The 20800-nt window shown below is 45.9% G+C and overlaps 5 protein-coding genes across 5 annotated transcripts; 2 read left to right on the plus strand and 3 right to left on the minus strand.

Moving 5' to 3' along the window:
* Positions 1 to 6575: 6575 nt before the first annotated feature.
* On the plus strand, positions 6576 to 10418 carry PpBr36_04971 (uncharacterized protein; the record flags this gene model as incomplete). The annotated part of the gene is made up of 8 exons (XM_029892129.1): positions 6576 to 7367; positions 7470 to 7778; positions 8119 to 8223; positions 8282 to 8369; positions 8437 to 8837; positions 8960 to 9231; positions 9306 to 9454; positions 9535 to 10418. The coding sequence occupies 8 exons, from the start codon at positions 6576 to 6578 to the stop codon at positions 10416 to 10418; spliced, it is 3000 nt and encodes a 999-aa protein (XP_029749157.1).
* Positions 10419 to 13037: 2619 nt separating this feature from the next.
* On the minus strand, positions 13038 to 13399 carry PpBr36_04972 (uncharacterized protein; the record flags this gene model as incomplete). The annotated part of the gene is given in 2 exon segments (XM_029892130.1): positions 13038 to 13246; positions 13258 to 13399. The coding sequence occupies 2 exon segments, from the start codon at positions 13397 to 13399 to the stop codon at positions 13038 to 13040; spliced, it is 351 nt and encodes a 116-aa protein (XP_029749154.1).
* A 16-nt stretch (positions 13400 to 13415) lies between these two features.
* Positions 13416 to 13859, minus strand: PpBr36_04973 (uncharacterized protein; the record flags this gene model as incomplete). Its single annotated transcript, XM_029892131.1, has 2 exons — positions 13416 to 13634; positions 13824 to 13859. The coding sequence occupies 2 exons, from the start codon at positions 13857 to 13859 to the stop codon at positions 13416 to 13418; spliced, it is 255 nt and encodes an 84-aa protein (XP_029749155.1).
* A 1698-nt stretch (positions 13860 to 15557) lies between these two features.
* On the minus strand, positions 15558 to 17174 carry PpBr36_04974 (uncharacterized protein; the record flags this gene model as incomplete). Its single annotated transcript, XM_029892132.1, has 5 exons — positions 15558 to 16206; positions 16289 to 16555; positions 16625 to 16765; positions 16862 to 16969; positions 17026 to 17174. 5 exons carry the CDS (start codon positions 17172 to 17174, stop codon positions 15558 to 15560), a joined length of 1314 nt encoding a protein of 437 aa, XP_029749160.1.
* Positions 17175 to 19158: 1984 nt separating this feature from the next.
* Positions 19159 to 20644, plus strand: PpBr36_04975 (uncharacterized protein; the record flags this gene model as incomplete). Its single annotated transcript, XM_029892133.1, is given in 3 exon segments — positions 19159 to 19206; positions 19226 to 19426; positions 20393 to 20644. 3 exon segments carry the CDS (start codon positions 19159 to 19161, stop codon positions 20642 to 20644), a joined length of 501 nt encoding a protein of 166 aa, XP_029749161.1.
* Between the last annotated feature and the right edge of the window lie 156 nt (positions 20645 to 20800).

A 20800-nucleotide genomic window follows, 5' to 3' on the forward strand; every position in this document is an offset into this window, starting at 1 on the left:
TATGCAAATGTCAATAACGGTGCAGAAAATAACGATAAATAAATAAATAAATGAAACGTATCCATTCGATAATTTGTTTATTATTTTATATAATAAATAAATTACGGGGGTATGTGAACATGGCTAGCGCAGGGTTAATTATATAAGCTACCCTGCGTTATCTTATAACGGCTAGCACGGACTAATTTTATTAGTCACCCTGCATCGAATAAATAAATAAATAACAAATAAAACGTATACGCGTTTATTATACACACAAAGCTTTATATATCACGTCTTTGTTCATAGTTTTAACAACAAAACAAATACGTCATATATAATCTAGCTTAGTGGTATAATGCGCGTACCATAATTTATATCATATATACGTTGTCGAAGTGCGTGGGTTCGAATCCCGTTGTGGTCGCAGATTTTCTGTGCATACATAAGCACAATAGGCCGTTAGGCTCAATAGGTCGGCAGGTCAGTCACATGAATAAGGCCAAATCATGTGGCGTGACCCCGCATTCCGGACATCCGGATCGAAGATCTGCACCTACGGATTCGAGCACGTAATTCATAACTTAGCCTTAGATTCATCACCTTTATAACCTTCATCGATTCAACGATTCAACGAATCGATTGTGCAACAATATATTAGCTCTATTACCCGCTAGCAGACGGTTATCTGCCATTTCGTCGTCCCATCAGCCTTATACGTGATCCACTTTTCCCCGCGTTTAAGATTAAGCTTATTCTATCTCGTAACCTCCTCACACAATTAATCTAAGTTATTAATCCCAAAAGTAGTGTATTAATTTAGTGTATTTAGCGCAGTTAAGCCCTGTAATTACAGGCCTTCATAGCATTAGTTAGTACCACGCCGCATCTAGGCTAATGCCTAAACCCCTGTTAGCAACCCATATTGTTAATACTACTGTTAATTGGTTACGGTTTATTTGGTTTTATACGTTGAGAAAAATAATTGCAACTCATCCGAATCGAAAAAGGGGCCACGTGCATCCATGTGCATCCTCTGAATCGCAACCGAGTCTAATGCTCAAGTGCGATCATTTTTCTTGTTCCGGTATAATTCCATGGAAATAAAATTTAGATTCTATAGCTATTTTTGCGGCCCGCCACCTCTATATTCAAGGTTAGATTCGGCTAATATTAAAAACAAAAAGGTTCAAGTCGCGAGTTAACACATAATAAACTAAATCTGTTTAAAAAATCAAAATCAAAATTTATTATTACTTTTCCAACCTGCCACTTGTACTTTTATAGCTACGGTCGTGCGAAAGTTGAAAAGAAAAACTTTAAGTAGCGTGTGAATGAGTAATGGACTTGGAAACTTGCAGACGTTTAAACCTTCGGGAATATACCTCCCAAATGTGTTCGATTAATATAAAAGCATCCGATTCTACCGTTTTCACAAGCAGTGGTTGCACCGTTGATCAAATCGTCTTCAGCAGCAAGATATTAGCTATAACAAGAAGAGAACCGCTGATCGCCATGAATCTTGACAAAATTTTCATCGCCTTCTTTGCAATCCCATTGGCTTTTAAGCCTGGATGCCACGCTTTGCCCGCTAATGGGGGTGAAGGCAAGCCCGTCTAGTACGTTTTGATTACTTCACTACGTTGAAATATCCTCCAATATTTGCAAAAGGCCCTCATTCCGTCCTCGTTTTAATCTCAGTTACTAATTTAAATTGCATTGCAAACATTTATTATAAAAACAGTATTAACGTCCCGGGGTATTCAAAGCCTGCTAAATACTATCCACAACAGCATGGGCACGATGGGAACGTGGCTGTTTGGAACGTGGCGCATTGTGGAAAAGTTAAATGTTAACTCTGATAAGGATCGGAACTGATGTTTAGTGGGTCACTGTTAAATTAAAAGGGTGGATTGTTCTACTATTTCGACATGTTTATTACATTCTAGCAAGCAAAACTGTTTCGGATGTGGTTCGGCAATTAGCTAGCAGCTGTTACTATTATACGACTATGCAATATTGAATTGAAAACAGCAAAACCGATATCCCGTCAAAAAGGACTTTGTCAATTACCAACTTACTAGTGTTTGGGCGGCTCCAAGGGGAATCCGGAGGTGATCAGAGAAATGATCCGTTTATCATATACCTAATCATATGTTACTCCCTACACCGCTAGTGGCTGTTCTCTTAATCAAGGCAAGTTTCGGTTCCGGGATTGTTGGAATTTCGGCGACAGAAAAAACCGGAATTGAAACAAGACCTTTTCCATTACGAGTCAAATTTCAGGCTTTTTCGATAACGTCGGGTACCCCCTGCTCGGCTCACCCCCTGTTCGGCACCCAAAAATAACTATATAATTACGTTCACCTTTCATCTTCTTTTATAAATATGTCGACCAATTTTTCACTTTTGGATTTACTTTTTTCTATTTTTTATTCTCCGTTTTCCAATAAAACAATATACCGAAAATTAGCTTATATTTGCAATTAACGACGTTAATAATGGCGATTCAACTGCAAAAACCTCCCGAAAATAGGGAATACCTAAGTCTACACTTTAAAATCGACTTAAAAATTCTCAACCTTATAAATAAACACAAGACCTTTTTTGAAAAAGTTTATGGAACAGGAAAAACATTTAATTAATTGGGTATTTACCCAAACAATTTTAGGGTTTCCGCTAACGTACTAAAAATCACGCTTTTTTACCGAACGAATTTTTTAAACCGCCGGAAAAATAAATTTTTTTGGAAAACGTTGGATAACCAGGTTTTTAATTCGTTATCCAATTTTCAAAACCCAAAAACCCCGTCGAACAAAAAACGCCCGGGTAGGTAGGGTTATTATGGAAATATTTAAATTTTGGTAATTTTATATTGTTAACCCCGTTATTTACGATATTAAACTGGAAAATCGGTGGAATATAAACGAAACCGGTAGAATAAAAGGTAAAAAGTTTAACGGTTTAATATTAGGGTTTAACGGAGTTCGGCCGTTACAGCGAAAAAACCCGGAACGCGGGGTTAAACGATTATAATCGAATAAATATCGGTTACCCGTATTACCCTCCCTCCCCTCGTTATATTTAAGGGAAAAAACGTATAATAATAATAATTTCCAACGGATTTAAACCTTTTCGATAATTGGTAATTTTATATAACCGAAAATGGGTGGACAAATAACGAAACGGTTATCGAATGGTTAAAAAAATATTTATTCCATATATCTAACCCAATACCCCTAAAAACGGTTATTAATTTTCGACGGCCACGGATTATATATAATGGACGAATTTATATTCTTTTATTTATAAAATAATATTTAATTCGTATATTTACCCTTTTATTCGTTATACGTTTTCCAATTATTGAATTTATTGGTTTTTGGGCCGTTAAAAAAGGCTTGTCGACGTTAATTCGGATTTATTAACCAATTTTACTAAAAAATAAATGTTGGAAAACGAAATTTCTTTTTTACTATAATATAACCAAATCGAAAATATTTATAATAAAAAATACTTAGTTTGGGTGGCGTATAACGGGTTTATAACCGGTAAGTTTGGTTAAACTATTTTTAAGCCTTTTTTTATTAAAAATTAGCAACGCCAACGTTATAAAAAATAAAAAATAACGGTGTATAAAAGTATAAAATACCGGAAAACCTAGCCCAGAAAATTAACGACCCGTTTTTATTTATTTGAAAAACCCCTAAAACGACCCGAAATATTCGACTTTAATTGCAAAAATTTCCCGAATTTAATAAAATTAACGTTATTCTACGTTTTTCATTTGCAAAAATCCAAAAAAAACTTCGAAACCAAAAATATATTTTTGGTTAACGCCCAGCAAAAATTCAGTTTATTGGCAATATAATTGGAGGTAATACGGCCGGTTAAAAAAAAGGAAAATAACTGCGGATTTATACGAGCTTTTGGTTAATAAATAAAATATTATTGGATTGCAGGAAAATAATATAGAAAATTCGGAATTTTACCTGATGAAAAAAAGGTTAATAAACCGGAACAGCCTGAAAGCGATTGTATTTTTGATCGTTGATAGTTTTATATTTAAATTAATTTATCAAAGTAGGTATTTCGTTGTTAGATTTTTGGGGTGCCGAACAGGGTGGGGGGAGCCGAGCAGGGGGTACCCGACGTTAGATATAATGCTTGCACACTCAGGCTTACTATCCAGTTTGCAGCTGCGATGCACCCCACCTTCAGAATATAAATCGACCCATCTGGCCGTCACAACGATGCAGTTGCTTAACTTTCACGTATTGGTCACTCATCTAGACAAAGGTTCCACACAAGAGACCAGGATGGGAGCTTCCGCAGAAATCTAGTTGAAGATAGGGACTCACGAGAAACAAAAATGCACGGGAGAGTTCCAAGTACTTACGTCATGAGCTTTCTTGATATAGGAAAAAAATCAGACGAAAAAACAGTAATAAGGAGCTGTTTCAGCAATTGTAAACCTCGACCTTGTTTTTCTCACGCTGCAAGGAAGGCCTGTTTATCTCTTCCCTGACCGTCTCCCCTGCGCGGTCCAATAAGTATTGGTGACAGTTTTCCGCAAATTAAATAAGCTGGCAAGACTCCCTGGCAGCGTCTATTTCCAACGGCTGCTCTTTCTTGATTATCTCCAGTGAGAGTAGTCAACTTCACGCATGCCTAGCTGTGCGTCCTTTGGCACACTACAATTCGACTAGGGCGGAGGGATAGGAACACTTGAATGGAGCTATCAGGGCGAAGCCGCCCCGGCAGTACTTTTCGATTAGTTGAAATAGTTGACCGCACTCGCATACACGCCAGCACTCTGTTAAAAAGACAGGCGAGTCGCTCTGGTCTTGGATAGTTAGTGTGTTTTTCATTTTCCCACTCGGAATCCCTGGCAAGAAGAACGTAGATGCACCCAAACGTGCCTTCCTCATCTCAACTTTGGATGCAGCGAATTAAAAGTCATGCCAGAGATCGAGATGCCAGCTTTCAGGTGGAGGATGTGTATCAAGTGTTGTACTAAAAACACAGCCAAAAGACGAAAGCTTCCGTCAATGACTAATGCCAGTGACTTCGAAAAATATAGCCTGCAACATTACGCAATGGTGCTGAGTCAAAGGGAACCAGTGACCTTTTGCGCAAGGCCTAAATTCCCAAAGTTTTGTTTCATGAGCAGACGTGCGAGTCAATATATATGCACGTGAACTTGGGGACACGAAGCAGAATATTCAACAGACTCTGCGATCACGTAGATAGTCACACAGAGCGAGTAGGTAGACCAGACTAGATTACCGATTTGTTTAGTTATATCGTTTTTACCGATCGTAGCGATCATATGATTCCTATCAATACAAAGGTTATTGTTTCGCTCCTCGTGTGACGCCAAGAGCAGCGCTTCTGACGGAACCATGGAAAGTAGCGGCTACTTTTTGGAAGCTCCGGAAACATTAACAATCCCATCTGCCAATGTCCCTATACGCTGCCATTAATGGAGGCGCTGTGTATTATTGCCCTGTGTCCAATTGTTTTCAAGGAGCCTTTGAACGTCTTGGTCAGCCCCAATAGATATACTTCATCCATCATATTGATGCATGTTGAAAATCCAAATGCCTAGCAAGCCCGGATATGCTGCTATAAACGTCTCGAAGCAGACGAATGACTGGGACTGCGGTGTTTACCTCCTCTCATACATTGAAGCGCTGATGGCTAACCCAGATAGATTTACGAAAGTTATTTTCGACAACGAGCCGTTCGCCTTAAAGGTGTATATAGGCACAATGAGAAGCAAGATCCGGGGTATCATCTTTACAGAGCAGAATGTATATCAATGTTAGGATTGTGAATTCAGGAATTCCAATAAAGCCATGACCAGGGGGGTGTGTGTGTCAACCATGAGGGGTCTAAGCTTGGCGCCCAGGGCAAAGTGCCGCCTGTTGCACTGAAGAACACAGCCAAAAGCCGAAAGCTCCCGTCTCTGACTACTGCTAATGCCAGTGACTTCGGTAAATATAGCCTGCAACACCGCCTGAACCAGCGACCAGCGCCAGTCAAAAACGGCGTTCATTTCCCATGGAACTTACACTTTCAGTTTAGGTTGTCTCCGGTTCGACTTGGTTCTGTGCAGTGCCAGATTAACGAAACAATTAATAGTAGATTTTCCCCTGGAGAGGTGCAATACGCGGCACCTTAATGAGTAGTGTTGATTTTTCTTTGGGGGAAAGGCAAGCAAGGGTAGGGAATCATCCAGAATTTCCTGAGTGACATGCATACCTTACACCGTTCCTTCCCAATTTCCTTGAACTCGCAGCATCTTACATTCGGAAACTCACTTGAGGAAAGCGCTCCTCTGAGCTTCGGGCTTTGCTGCTCCACTCAATCACTCCTTCCTCCATATTGCCTGGGATCCGAGGCAGGGACCGAAACTTTTCTCTCGTTGTCTTCCATGTACTCAAAACTCGAATTTCAGCCTCCCGAGGTCATGGCGAAAACTGGCCTTGTATTATGGAATATAAGCAGTTCAGCAGTCGCATTACCCATACACCCAACGAGAGGATACCTTCGTACCAGCGTCCAACCGCCTCCTCCAGCACGCATGAACAATGTGGTCCTCGAGCCAGTCTTTGGGCGAAGCCGACAGGATACTGATGCCGCCTCCTCCACTTCCCTCTCGGGGCCCAAGGCAGACCCCTTACCTTAGGATCCACACGCCACCCTCTCGAGTGCTGACAGCTTCGCCTTACTTTGCAAGCTCAGCTTCAAAGGAGCATCATTCCACGGATTCCTCTCGGAAGACTCTCAGCAACGCCAACAGCCCTTCTAGTCGTCAATCAACAGGTATCTCCGGCTGTCAGCCCAGAGTTGACAGATCTGACACTCGACGTCCAACACATGCAAGTTGTCCCAGTAACCGTTCAAGTACAACTGTTTCCATATACGCTTCTCAGTGGCGAGGTACATATGCGCGCAGTATCTCCAGAGCACCTACTGCGTTCGCCGGATGTGAAGGACGACAGATCATATGCGCTGTCAGTGAGGGGAGAGGCGTACCTCCGGTTGTTGGGCTCGCCATAATCGACATCGACATCGGCAGTGCAGTCATGAGCCAGATTTGCGACACACAATGCTACGTTCATACAATACACAAGATAAGAGTCCACGAGCCCAAGGAGATTCTGATTGTGTCGAGTGCTGGGCCGCCCAACCGCAAGTCCGTTCTTTACAGTGTCATCGAGGAGGAGCTATCCGACGTTCCAATAACGACACTTGACAGGAAATATTGGTCAGAAATAACCGGTCTTGGATACATCGAGAATTTGGCTTTTCATGAAGACATTGACGCCCTCAAAGTTTCAACGCATGGCAACTTCTATGCTATATGCGCGTTATCAGCGGTGAGTACCTTTCTACTAGTTTCAGTTTTGGGGCCATGAGCATTTCTACCAGATATTAACTGCAGAAAGTCTCACTGACAAACACTACAAAAAAAACTGCAGGCGCTCAGGCATCTTGAGCTGCAAGCTTCTGTGAGGATCGCACCCCACAGCCTTGCCATGAGCTACGAGCCACCAGACGATTCCATGATGATCGACGTCGCATCAATCCATGCCCTCGAACTCCTGCAAAACTTACAGAACGTCAAGTCAAAAACATGTTTGTTCGGGCTTCTCGACAACACTTTGACATCTATGGGTGCACGTTATCTTAGGAGCTGCATCCTTCAGCCGTCGACAAAGAAGGAGATCATTACAGCTCGCCATGAAGCTGTGGAGGAGCTTTCGAGCAAAGAAGACATGTTCTTCGAGGTGCGGAAGGGCAAGTCTTCTTCACTCCTATTTACAATTTGAAAGTTGCTCTGACAAAATCCTGTCTAGCTCTCAAAGAGATCCCTGATATTGACAGAGTTGTGTCCAAGGTAGAACAGAAAAGGGGGTCAATCCGAGTGATAGCTTTGTCCATGATCTAACCTTTTGCCAGCAACTCATTGTTACAAATACGGATGGATCAATAATGCAATCTGAGCAGAGCATCAACCGCATTTTGCAAATCAAAAGCTTTCTGCTTGCAATGCCGGCGCTCTATGAAGCTCTTGCGACGGCTAGATGTGAAGTTCTAGTCAAAACTCAACAACAATGTCAACCTCAGATCACCAACTCAATTCTGGAGATGATTGACAAACAAATCGACAAGGATTCAGTGTTTGCAACAAAGCCGCTAGAAATGAGGAATCAGCGAACTTTTGCAGTCAAGGTGAGATAGACCGTTGAGGTTGCTATTGCACCGAACAATTGATCTGACTAGAGTACAGAGCAACGTTGATCCACTTCTGGATCTGGCTCGACAGGCGTACAAAGAGCAGACAGACGAGCTATACAATTATGTCGAGCAGTTCAACAGTGAGATCTTGTCCCTATTCCATTACTGCTTTGCTACCGCATGTCTCGCCAATCTGACAGGAACAAGCTGAAAACAATTATAGCAACGAAATCAGATATGACGACAACCGCAAGTTCTGGCTCCGCTTCGATTTAAAGGACTTTGACGACTCAGGCATTCCGTCACATCTTATCAACGCAGTTCGCAACAAAGGCTATCTTGAATGCCAGACTATCCAACTAAATCAGCTGAACTCGAGAATCTCTGACGCAAGTTGTGAAGTGCTGATCCAAAGTGAAAAAGTTGTCGAAAATCTAGTCAAGGAACTCCGCACGCAGATACCTCGTCTCATTAGACTTTGCCAAGCCATAGGCTACCTCGACATGCTGGCGAGCTTTGCCCACTTGGTAACTATCAGTGACTACTGTCGGCCAGACATGGCATCTACGGTTGCCGTGACATCGGCCAGACATCCCATTGTCGAACAGGTATGTTGGAAAAATGACACATGGGCCATTACTCGCGCGATATAGCTCCAATTCTCGCCTCCATTTACCATAACTCCGAGCCGGTGTATCAAGACAGTCATGGCTGATATGGTCCTCCCCAGTGCGTCGCCAACTTTGTTCCAAACCACTACTATGTTTCAGATCAATATTCATTCCAAATCATAACTGGATGCAACATGAGCGGCAAGAGCACGTACATCAAGACTTTGGCTGTGTTGCAGGTGATGGCCCAGGTCGGTAGTTTTGTCCCCGCCGAATATGCATCCTTGCCTATTCTACACAAGATCTTCACGAGGATTTCCAAAGATGACAGTATAGAGAGCAACCTGTCAACTTTTTCTTTGGAAATGAGGGAAACGGCATTCATTCTTCGGTATTTATTTCACTTTCATTTCTATGTCACGCTTCCTCCATCAGGGGCTGTAACTAATGCCCTTGGCAATATAGAAACATCGACAGCAGGAGTCTTGCCATTGTTGATGAACTTGGCCGAGGTACCAGCACGCGTGACGGACTGGCCATCGCTATTGCCATATCGGAGGCACTGATTGAGAGCGGCGCTCGGGTGCTTTTTGCAACTCATTTCCATGAACTAGGTGAGTATGATCACTTTTTTTCTGTTATTACTTGTGCTGTAGCATGGATTCAACTTTTCTAACGCTTTTTTGGTGCGTAGCCACCGTCCTCAACGACCGTCCTCATGTCGTAAATCAGCACCTCCAAGCCGAGAAAAGTGTCGTTGGAAACGGCCCGGATGCGAGACCTAAGATCACGATGATCCATAAAATAGCCAAAGGCCCACTGAGGGACGACAGTTATGGGATAGACTTGGCTCGTGTGATTGGATTTCCGCCTTCCTTCATAGAGCATGCTCAAAAACTGGCAGAAATCCTACGACGTAATGCCGCGGCTAAAAAGCAGTCCTCAAGTCAACACAAGCTCATGCGTCGCCGAGCCCTCGTTACGAACCTGCAAGAACTGCTAATTCAAGCCCGAGACGCTAATATGGATGATTCGGCACTATTGACATTGCTGAAACGACTTCAGGCGGACTTTGTCAATCGCATGGCGGAAATTGACGAAGAGAACAAGAGCACTGATGAACAACAGGAAAACGAGCATTGCAGCACCTTGGGCAGCACACCTCCACGGCTCATAAACTCAAGAGGGTCACCGCATAGGATGGCCAGCAGCCCGGACCCTGTAGCAGATCACCGGGACAAAGCTGTTATCGCTTCCGACAACGATGATAAACCTCATTGGTTTGATGAAAGCACAGCTAACAGCTCTCGTCTGCGCTGCAGTGATTTGGAAGACGAGTCTCCGTTTCAGCCTCGCATGGAATCTAGCCCCGTGACAGAATTTCATGCAAGAAAGCAGTCTCGCAAGAGGCAGGCAAATAATCCGGGAAACGGCCGTAACCATAAAGTGCATATCAAGTTGGAAAAGATAGCTGACGCCAAGAAGACTACAATGGAGGCAGAGAGACGATCAGAGTCTGAGCACAACAATTTTGTACAAGCCCCTTTTGAGATTTCTGATGAGTCTCCATCTGAGTAGATCTTTGTGGCTTGATATTATTTTTCTTTGCTCGCTGATATTGTAATTTTTTGACGACTTGTCTCTGTCTAAAGACCTAGTCTACCTGGGGATGCAGTAACGAGCACTACGGAAATTGAGCTAGAAGGGAACAAAATGGCGTCCAATTCATGGGATACATGCCTCGCGCGACTTGTTTGCTTAATCTTTTCCAGGTATTGCACCAAAAAAATTTACCTTTATGTTTACTGTTTATAAAAGGCCCAACGCAGATGCCAAGGTGCGGCAGATTATTCGGGTGCCCTCTGGGGGAAGATGGCTTCAACAGCAGGCAATGAGTCACCTAAAAGTCGGGTTCTAAGTAGGTGTACCAGGTCATCAGAGCTGATATAAGATCCAGTCGAACCCGGTCCATAATCCGTCGCAGAATATCAAATATGCGACCGACGTAATCGTAGGGCCAGACAGCACCTTCAAAGCACTCTGCAGCCTGAGACTTTTGCGCAGCCGGTTCACCACGTGAAGAAAAAAAGACGCGATACTTCGCTATTGGTATACCTTCCAGAAAGCATAGATGAAGAGGAGGAAGGCGAAGAGGATAAAACTGAAGAAACTTGAGGCTTACAGGCATGAGAACTGTAGGTTTGTGGGAGTCTTCTTCGCCGTTCACAGAGAATAGCCGCTGAAGACTCGGTAGTCAATATGCGACTAGTAAGTAGAGGTTCTAACGAAGGTTGACAGCAATTTAATTGGAAATATATCCCTTGGACGCTGCCTCATCTTCCTAACGTGTGCAATGCATTGTATTATATCCGGTTTTTCTCCGCAGATTCTGCGCCGTGAACACAGACTTTTTCTGCCTTGTGATGCTTTTGATAGTCCATAAGCACCCCTAATTGTATTGTCCACCTAATATGCAAAGTGACTCAACAACTAGCCACAGGGCATACGACTAATTAGTAAGCGCCTTAGTCATGTACATTATAGGCTCTGCGGCTCAGGCGCCTCGTATGCTATCTATGAGGGATGGAATCGCTTGCCTCTAAAGGACATATGTAAGCGGCTATTCGCTCGACAGAGATGCTGGTCTATCATGTTTTATGATGAGCTGCTCGATTAAATCGTACTGCTGGGAGAATTACGCGTCATTCCCACTAGTTTGACGGTGCGAGAGTTGGTGGTACCGTGTTCCAGGGTACTAGGGCGTTGATAAAAAAACTTAAAGCTAGATGAAAAGTTCAAAAGGCGATATTATATTGACTTCAAGCATTACTTTGTCACTATGCTGTAAAACCCGTTACACTTGTCAGAGGAGACAGGGTTTTGAGGGGCACGAGCCAAGAATGCAGATACCAAGGGCCTTCCGGTCTTGTTTGACTCTGTGGAAGTAATTAATGGCTTTATCCTTTTAGCAGCAGTGCCCGAGGGTTTTGGGAAGTTAACTTTCCCACCGTTTTTAGTATACACCTCTTCACAAGTAATATTTTCTTTTTTTTTTTTTGAGCTTGGTTATTTTGAGACAATTAAATGTAGCATCGTTCAGAAGACCGAAAATCCCGGTTTTGCCGGTCTATATAGCTTTCTTTCCTGGTTTCTTTATTAAAAGGATAGCAAGATAAAAGCAAAAAAAGAAAAACAAACAAAGTCTGTTTGGTCATACCTTGCCTCTTTACCGGCAAAACCCTGCCCACGGCAAGTTCGGGACGTCTAGAGAAAATAAGCAGCGTGTGGCCAAGATGAAAGAGGCAACACAAAAAGGAATGAGGGTAATTCGACCCGATACCATCGCCAGTGAGGAGGATCAAAGGCGCATCCTCGACATCCCTTGTGAAAAAGGTTGAGGGATGGGTCTCCCCGAAAGACTATGAATACCCTGTCATCGAATGGAACCCCGAATTCGTTCCCTACAGCCAGGGGCCTGAAAATACTTGGGAGTGTTTGCCGCTTTTTCGAAAGTTGTGGCAGGTCGGCGATGAGAAAGAGTCGAAAGGAGGCTCCTGTTCCTCTCATACCTGTTACTGACTCCGTCCCTTCTTCAAATGCCCGTATGCGTGCTTCTTCCCGTGGCAGCTCGATCTTCCGTAAAGATTTTTGGTTACATGCTGCGGACTGGCTTGAAAGTATATCCCTATATCCTAACGTATGGTTATGAACTGTAAGCCTCGATATTGGGTCTAATTCATGTTTTGCGGCCTCTATTCTTTTCAGACATAAATTTAATCTGAAGAGGGCTGGAGGTTGTGCACAGGGTTTGGGAGAAGAATTTGTAGCTTGGAAACAGCTCTGTATATTTATGCCGAAGGTGATTAGCAAGACACAATGAAAGAGTCGTTGTTGTTGTGTGAATGCTATCAATGCGGTATAAATAATCGTTTTATTGAAGTCTAGTTGATTAGCCTCCTTGGTTTCAAGCGCATTAATTTATTTGCAAGGCCGTCTAATAATTATCCATTCAACAGAAGACGTACGTATTTAAAGCTTTGGCTAGCATGGGCTTCTGTAAATAACTGAGCCTTATATCCAGCAACCTCGATATTTACATCTCTCCTCTGTTCCAACCTTCTCGAGACCCAGCCTGCGTTTTATTCGTTAACTTTCCAGGAAAGCAGCTTTCCTTCCATACCGGACATACTGCTACTCCTAGCGAGTCGCGGTATGCGCCCGGTTTCCTGCCACCTCATTCTTGTACACGGGCTGGGTGAGCGTGTAGGTGCGGAGCTCCGAGACCATGACGGTTGAGTTAAGGACCACGGTGCGGTGTGCCCGAGCATCCGGGGTCGGGATAGCAATGTACTCCTCGCCGATTATGGCCGATACGGCGCCGTTGATCCCCACCCGGATGAGAGCATCTCCGACCTACTGCTCAGGAGTGCCGTCGACAGCAGCCACAGTCCCGGGCCTGCGGTTTCGGTGGAGGGGTCGGCGATGTGCGACAACCCCGCGTTGAAGCCGAGCGCGGCTGGGGAGGCACGGGTACAGGGCGGGTTCGGTGCCGTCGACATTGACCGAAAAGATAAATTATTCGCCCGTCTGCTCTGACGGGTTCTTGAGCCCGGCCCAGACGCGCCCATCAATCTCGATGATATAATGCGGGTCCTTACACGGGCCCTTACCCGGAGCTGGCACGTAAATGGTCCTGGTGACAATCGGCGCCTTATCCAGGCTGCTACGGCCCGGGTCGATGAGCTGCAGTCTGTTCTCGGACTGTAGCGAAATCCACAACAGACCCACGGCTCGCTGTGGTACCCCGTAGTCAATCAAGAGCCAACTCAGGATTAAACGGTAACAGCTGTGGACCAAAGACAAGGATATATCATGGGCTATCGTTACGATAAGTTCTACAAACTAAACTGTGCCAAGGTCAAACTTAAACTTTTGTCATATCCCAACACCTTTTCCTGCAAAACGAACTGACCAAATACTCACCAATTCACCAGAGCATAATCCAGAACCCAAAAGCATGCCACATAGGCCGACCCAAGCTTTGGTGAGTGACTTGGGAATCAAAACAAAACAAAAATGACCCAATCTTTTTCTTCCTGCAGAACTTTGACCGACGCCTTCCTCCGCCACGTCAGCCCTTCAAATCGACAGGCTCGCAAGCAACGGAGTACCAGTAGATACAAAGAAGGGTGCAAGCCATGCCTTTTCAAAAGAATGTACACGCATATCTTCACAACAAAGATCCAAATATAATCAAAAGTCCACCCAGCAACTCTGAGTTCGAGAAGGCCACCCGATACGATACAAAAAGAGAGAACCACCCCCCAAAAAAAAATCACATACTACTGACATGGAGATCCAACCATAGTTAAAAGCACCAAGAAAGAAGACAATCCAACTCCCAGCCTTTGAAACAAGAACAGAAAAACGAATGACATAATGGTCAAGGCAAAAAGATACACTGAACACTCCTTTGCAAAAGGACTAGAGCTTTTCCACCGCCAAAAAAAAAAAAAGCCAAAGCTAAGGAATCGTGCTCGCCGATGCTTGCTCGCTCCCGCGTCGCCAAAGCTGCTCGGCTACATGAAAGCCATAACTGTTATCAGTAGGGACAGCAAAGCCACACAGAACAAGACATCGAGGAAATCACATCAAAGTTTGAGTGCGCTCAAAAGCATGCAAAGCAGAGTGCAATCATGTCGGGTCATCGACGAGCCATGGTGACTAGAGCCCTCCAAAGCTCTTACTCGAAGAGGCGAATCGCGTCCGACGGGTATGTGACGTTGAAGCCGCAAACGGCATCAAAACACGCGCGCATAAAGAAGGATCATCACACAAACAAGAGAAAAAGATGACCAAGTCAGAGGCTTTTGTTCAGAAGTTGAGGAATCATGCAGAAATGTGACCGCAGAGAACGAAGAACAGAAAAAAAACTTCCTATCAAACAAAACGATCAAGCACAAATCTCAAGTGAAGACCAACGCCGTCAACAAAGGGGCTATGAACGAAAGATCAATCCGGTAGAGGGGAAAGAAAGCTCTGATGTGGACAGAAAGGTTTGATGTTCCCTGCGTTTCTTTTCCAGTGCCATAAGCAGCAGCTTCTGGCCCAAGACTTGGCATTTTCGGGTAAAAAAGCAATGGGAGAATAAAGGAAAACAAAGATCAAAAACTGAGAAAGGGAATATTGCGTGATCGCCAGTTCTAGATGCCACCAATGTCTCAACCCATGTACAGCTCCTCCATCAAATAAAGAAGTCCGTAGTATAGTCGTGAGCCAGTCCCACTCATTTCATTCGAGACCAACGTGACGTTTCGTTTTTCCATGTATGGCGATGCACATGATATGTGCGTGCCGGGGTCAGTGTTGGCAGAGTGGTGGTAGTGAGGCCATCAGAAACCTTGAAAGGTTTAGACAACCAGTGAAGTACCCGGAAAAGGGGGCCCTTGGTGATTGGTGATCGTTGCAGTCGAGAGAAAGGAGATCCGTTTGGTGCAAAGTCGAAATGAATGCGAAAGGCCATCATGAAAAGAGAGTTGAAAACAAGTTCATGAGTAAAATCATGGTTCATGTCAAAAAATCGCTCCCTTCCTGGACGCCGTTTTCCTTTAGTAGTAGAAGTCCCACCGAACGCCATTGCTATGACGAGGAAATCATTCGCGGGACATGGTTAAGCGCAATATGTTTACTGCAAGTACGAAAACGTGGTCAGCATGACTACTTCACCCCAGCAAAGGGACGGGTGAAAGCATCCCTCTCGTGCACTTGCTCGAGTCTGACAGGTCGAATTGGGGATTGGGGGCTAACCTGAAGACCGCCAGGAGGAGGAGGCGGGTTGCCGCCGAAAGGACCGCCGAAAGGAGCACCAGGGCCGGCCGGGCCACCGTGAGGCGGCATGCCGCCACCCCAGTGCGGAGGAGGAGGAGCAGGACGGTAGGGAGTACCTACGCCGGAGTTGTTCTGCGAACGGCCCCACGACAAACGAACCCGAGAGTTACCGATGGGGTAGCCCTGCATCTGGTTAATGGCCATCTCAGCAGCGTGGCGGTGAACGAACTGAACGAAACCGCAGCCCTTTCCAGGGGGAATCTTGACATAGGTGATATCACCAAAGCCCTGAAAGAAAGAGCGCAGTTCATCCTCGGTGACATAGCCACTAAGGCCACCGACAAAGACTGTCGTGTTGTTCGGGTCTGTGAACTGGTTCATTGGCTGCATGGGGTTGTTGAACGCCGTGTTGGGGGGTGGCGCCTGCGGTTGCTGGTAGCCGTAGGGGTTCATGCCCCACTGCATGTTTTGAGCAGGGGGCGTCATGTTCATTGGGCCGGCTCCGTGAGGTCCCTGGTTGCCATATTGTTGGTGGGAACTGTTCAACCTCCCATATCAGCTAGGGGACCTTTTGAAGACAGCACACGCAAAACATGCATGAAGACAAATTTGAAGCTTACCGTGTCTTCGGGGTGGCAGTGGAAATACGCATGGGGCGGTTGCCGCAGTAGACGCCCTGCATCTCCACGAGGGCACGTTGTTGATCCGACTCATCCGTGAAGCGAACGAAGCCATAACCGCGAGACTGGCCGGTCATAGCGTCCGTCATAATTTTGGCGGATTTGCAGCTTGGGAAACGGGCCTGGAATAACGAAACGAGGACAAACTCGTTCACCTCAGGGCCAAGATCGCCGACAAAAATGGAGTACTCCGGGCCGCGCTCGTCGCTAATCATTCAACCATTAGTACCAAGGCGTTTTCCAAAGCATAGAGCTCACATGGAGATGTCAACATACCGACGGTCCACGAGACCACCACCGCTGGCCCAGTTGAGCTTGAAGACGCGCTGTGAGTTCGGCACTGGTGACCCATTAAGCCCCAGAGCCTTAGTAGCGGCTTCAGAGGAGGGGAACTCGACAAAGCAGTAACCAGCGTTGCTGTGTCGATATGAACATTAGCGCATTTTCATTTGGCGATTTTGAATCAATCAAGCCACATGAGGGCCTGAAATTCTTCCAAGGTTTTGTACGTACCCGGATTGGCGATCGCGGATGACCTTGACATTAACAGTCTCACCGCAGACGGTCGACCAGATCTGCTTGATAAAGTTCTCATCCATCCAAGGCTCCAATTCACCCATCCTGTTCGAGTCAGTGAGTTGAAACCAGGTGATGGGTTTCTGAGGACTTGCACTTACCAAAGGGTCTTGGCACTGTCGTTACCTTGGGGGACGACAGGAGGCGTCTGGAAGTTGCCTTCCATCTGAGCACCGGAGCCATTCATGGCGTTGCCGTTGTCACCGGCGTGGCCGTTTCCCTGTGGGGTGGGAGGAGGAAAAGTCGACATTTCGGATGGAGTTGGAGATGGAAAAATCTGTCGGCGCAGCGGCGACGGATACAAACATATGTAGTTAGATCGCATGGAACCCACATAAATAACCAGTTCATAAAAAGTTTCAGGATCAAAGGAACATCTAAGCCAATTGTTGTGGAGGGTGCGGAGAACTGCTAGAACGATAAGGGTAGAGAGAAAGGTGTTTCAACAGAATAAACGAATCCATGAGTGATCCAAGGGAATTGACAGGGAAAAATCTTGCATCAGTAGATTTCTGACTTTTGTGGGCGTGAGCTAGAAATTGCGCTCCAAGACCGCACAAGGCAACAAGCTTTTTTCTTCGAGCAGCATTGTTCTGGACATGAAAGGAGCGCTTGCTCGCAATCTGTCTCAGAACATTGGGTTTGAGGTCTATTCAAGGTATGCGGCGAGCAGGGGAAACATGCCAAGTGATAAAGAGGTGCGTGTAGTGGGCTGGGAGATGACACGTGACCCAAGCAAATGAGGATAGAAGGCAACGCCATGTTGTGATTTTGAAATGGCGTCGAGGATGATGAGGGGCAGAGGAGGAAGCGGACGCGATAGGTCCCAAAGGATATACGCGTTTGGGACAAATTCCACCTGTCATTGCTGCTCAGGTGCTCGGAGCTTTAGAGGTATTCAATGGGCACGCCATGGCCCTGAGGTGAGATGAGGAACCCATATATGGACATTTAACATTGCTGAAGACCGAGATCTCGAGGGGAAGGGGCAGTGCTGACTCCTATACTGTTGATGATGCTAACAAATGAATGTGACTCACCTGCTAATATGAAAGCAAAGAGGCCTCAAGTATCCTATTCGCGAGCTGTAATATCTGTGTTAGCCGCGCTTGGAGTCTGGCGAGACAGTCAGCAATGACCCGAGAGCGAGGCGGCTGTTATCATGGTTCAAGTTGTCGACAGAGTTCATCAATTCTTTGTAAGATGATTAGTGAAGAAACTCGTCCGAATTCAACGAAGATGTGGTTCTTCCAACTTTCTCCAATGAGCCATTATAGCCTGTTGCCTGGAAGATAAAGGCTTTGCACTATTCTTCTGCAAGGACGATGTTAGCTGGCTGACATTACTGAAAAAAAGACAACCCCTGTCTCAAATCCCCCCTGCTTAGTCAATATCGCCAAGCTATGCTTGGGCGGGGTCGCGGCATGCTTGATACTATGACGTCCTACTCCATGGTTGCCCAGACTAGGATCAACTTCCACATATAATATGCACGAACGTTGACCCAACTCAGGACCTCGCCACCTAGACTATGAAGTGTGAAGCAAAAGAAACTGTGTGCAGGGCTTTAATTACCTTTATGTTGTTGATGGTGAAATCCGCATTACAAAGGCGCAATTGGATTTCTCCTGGTAGGCAAATGAAATGCGGGCGCCGAACAAATCCAGAATCATCTCGTCCATCGCATTTTTGGTAGAAGGATCAAACCAGGCTGAGGGTTCCATAGAGACTCATATCCTGGCAAAGTTGTTGTGGCGCACGCATGTCTGATGTCTTTGATGGACTGGCCGCCAGGCTCCCGGGTCATCAAGGGTTATCGTCCCATTTCTTACCTATAAGGCGAACCTGTGAAATCGCGGAGAAGTAAACTTCGGGTATCCTACTTGGAGATCACAGCGTCAGTTCTCAAATCTCTTCTTGCAACTGCACCTCTCCCCTTCAAGTGACTCGTCATCTGTCTGGTCGGACCGTATCCCCTCAGGTCAATGCGCCGGGGTTGAGCCATGTGCTTTCAAAGCTTCGTCGATGATGAAAACAACAGACTAGCTCCCACACCCTCCAGTGAGAACTGTCAAGCCCTGGAAACCATCAAAGTCGTTTTCATTGTTCATGGCCAAATTCTCTCATCATCGTTCGTCCGGGTATTGTTCTTCTTGGTACTTTCTCGCGCTCGCTCTGCCAGCAGCGTTGAGGTCCCTTGATCCAGCTGCCAGGTTATGTTATGCCCTACTCCAATGGACCCGCTGGTTTGGGTGCAGCGCGCAGGAGAGAAGGACCTTGTAGTGAGATGGATTTGCGCAGTATAGTTTCGAATTCTGCCCCAAACTGCATACCATCACTCTTGTGCCAAGAAGTACTGACGACGCTCATGATGCTGTTTCTCCACGTGTCCCAAGTGCGCCACCTCTTGATCCTGAGCCCAAGTGTGCCTTGCCCCTTGTACTACTGTCGCGCATAATCGTGAAAAAAAGTCGAAATTCAAAAATGGTCGTTCTTGAGGCGGTAGGCAAACCCTTTGATGGCATGAAATGCTGCTCGAGCGACCGTCCGAAAGATTGAGTAGATACTCCTCGCCCAGCATTGCCAGGCGCATTGGCGGGTCGCACAGCTCTCCAGAAGCAATCAAGTAGCTCAGGCGCATGACCACACCTGGCAGTCGCGCCGCCCACCAGTTGCTCACTTGTATCGATCTCAATCGGCCTTTGTCGTTTCGCGGCTTGGTGCGACCAGGTAGGTCATGTCGCACTGGCAGTTTGGTTGGTGTTCCGAGTGGTGTCGGGCAGACATCCAACACAAGCGCATTCGCTCTTGACTTCGAATAGGGCCGGCGAGGTTTGGGTGGTATCTCGAGGGGAATCCGCAACGACCCCAGACAGACAACGAGGCTCCTGGCATCAATTGGGAGTATAGAAAAATAGAACACACTTACAGTATTTACCCGAGGTAGAGAAAGTTGCAAAGAAATCCGAAACGCCGATTCCGCAACGCAAATGACCAAGCAGGCGCGCAAAGAGGGTACAAGGTCGGATGGACTCGACTTTGCGAGTTGTGGGTTTTTTGTTTGTCGGAAGAGGGGGAAAATCAGAAAAAAAAGAGTGGTGTTCTTTTTCGAAAAAGCTTGGGGAGCTATGACGCGCGCGCGATCGCAGAAGGTTCCAAAGGGAAAATTTTCTTTGCGTGGTGGCCTTGCAACGTACGTGGGGCAGGGGGTCGCAGAAGGCCAGGAGCGGACGGTAGACGCAGCGAATTGTAAGCAACGATGCGTTTTTGCGGGCGCGCGGGAAGTGACAATTCGGCAGGTGGAAAATCAACGGAAAGGATACTGTCGCGAGCTGCAATTGACGAACGAAAGAAGAACGCCGGGAGAGGAGCAAGATCAAGACAAAACCTAGCGGGGAACAAAAACCAGGTTGGATAGGAAGAAACAGAAAAAAAAAAAAACCAAAAGCAGGAAATTTTTTTCTTTAGGTGCAAAAGGGCAACGAACAAAAAGGGCAAACAGAAGTAAAAAGAGGAAAAAGCAGACTTGGGAAAGGTGGGAAGCCGGCTCGAAGCTTGCTTGCATGTGTGTGGAGGGAGGAGGTGGATTCGGGAAAGTGTCGAGGCGTGGTGCGAAAGTCTAAAACTGGGCAGCGTGAGCCAGGAAAGCGCTGTGACAAGGCGGAAAGCGGAGGAGACGACACGCAACCGCGCCGCCGGTGGGGCAGTGAATACGGCTGAGTTGGCACTGTTGAGGCCTGCCGGTCGGGGCTGAGTTGCAACAGTATGCGTTGAGGATTTTTTCTTTCTTTGTACCGACCCAAGATAGGCAGGCGTGTATTTAGTGGACTTACTACCAGGTAGGTTAGCAATGAAATTTACCTGGGCGGCCGCTAT

This window comes from Pyricularia pennisetigena, chromosome 6 (assembly GCF_004337985.1).
Source record: "Pyricularia pennisetigena strain Br36 chromosome 6, whole genome shotgun sequence".
Classification (NCBI taxonomy): Eukaryota; Fungi; Ascomycota; class Sordariomycetes; order Magnaporthales; family Pyriculariaceae; genus Pyricularia; species Pyricularia pennisetigena.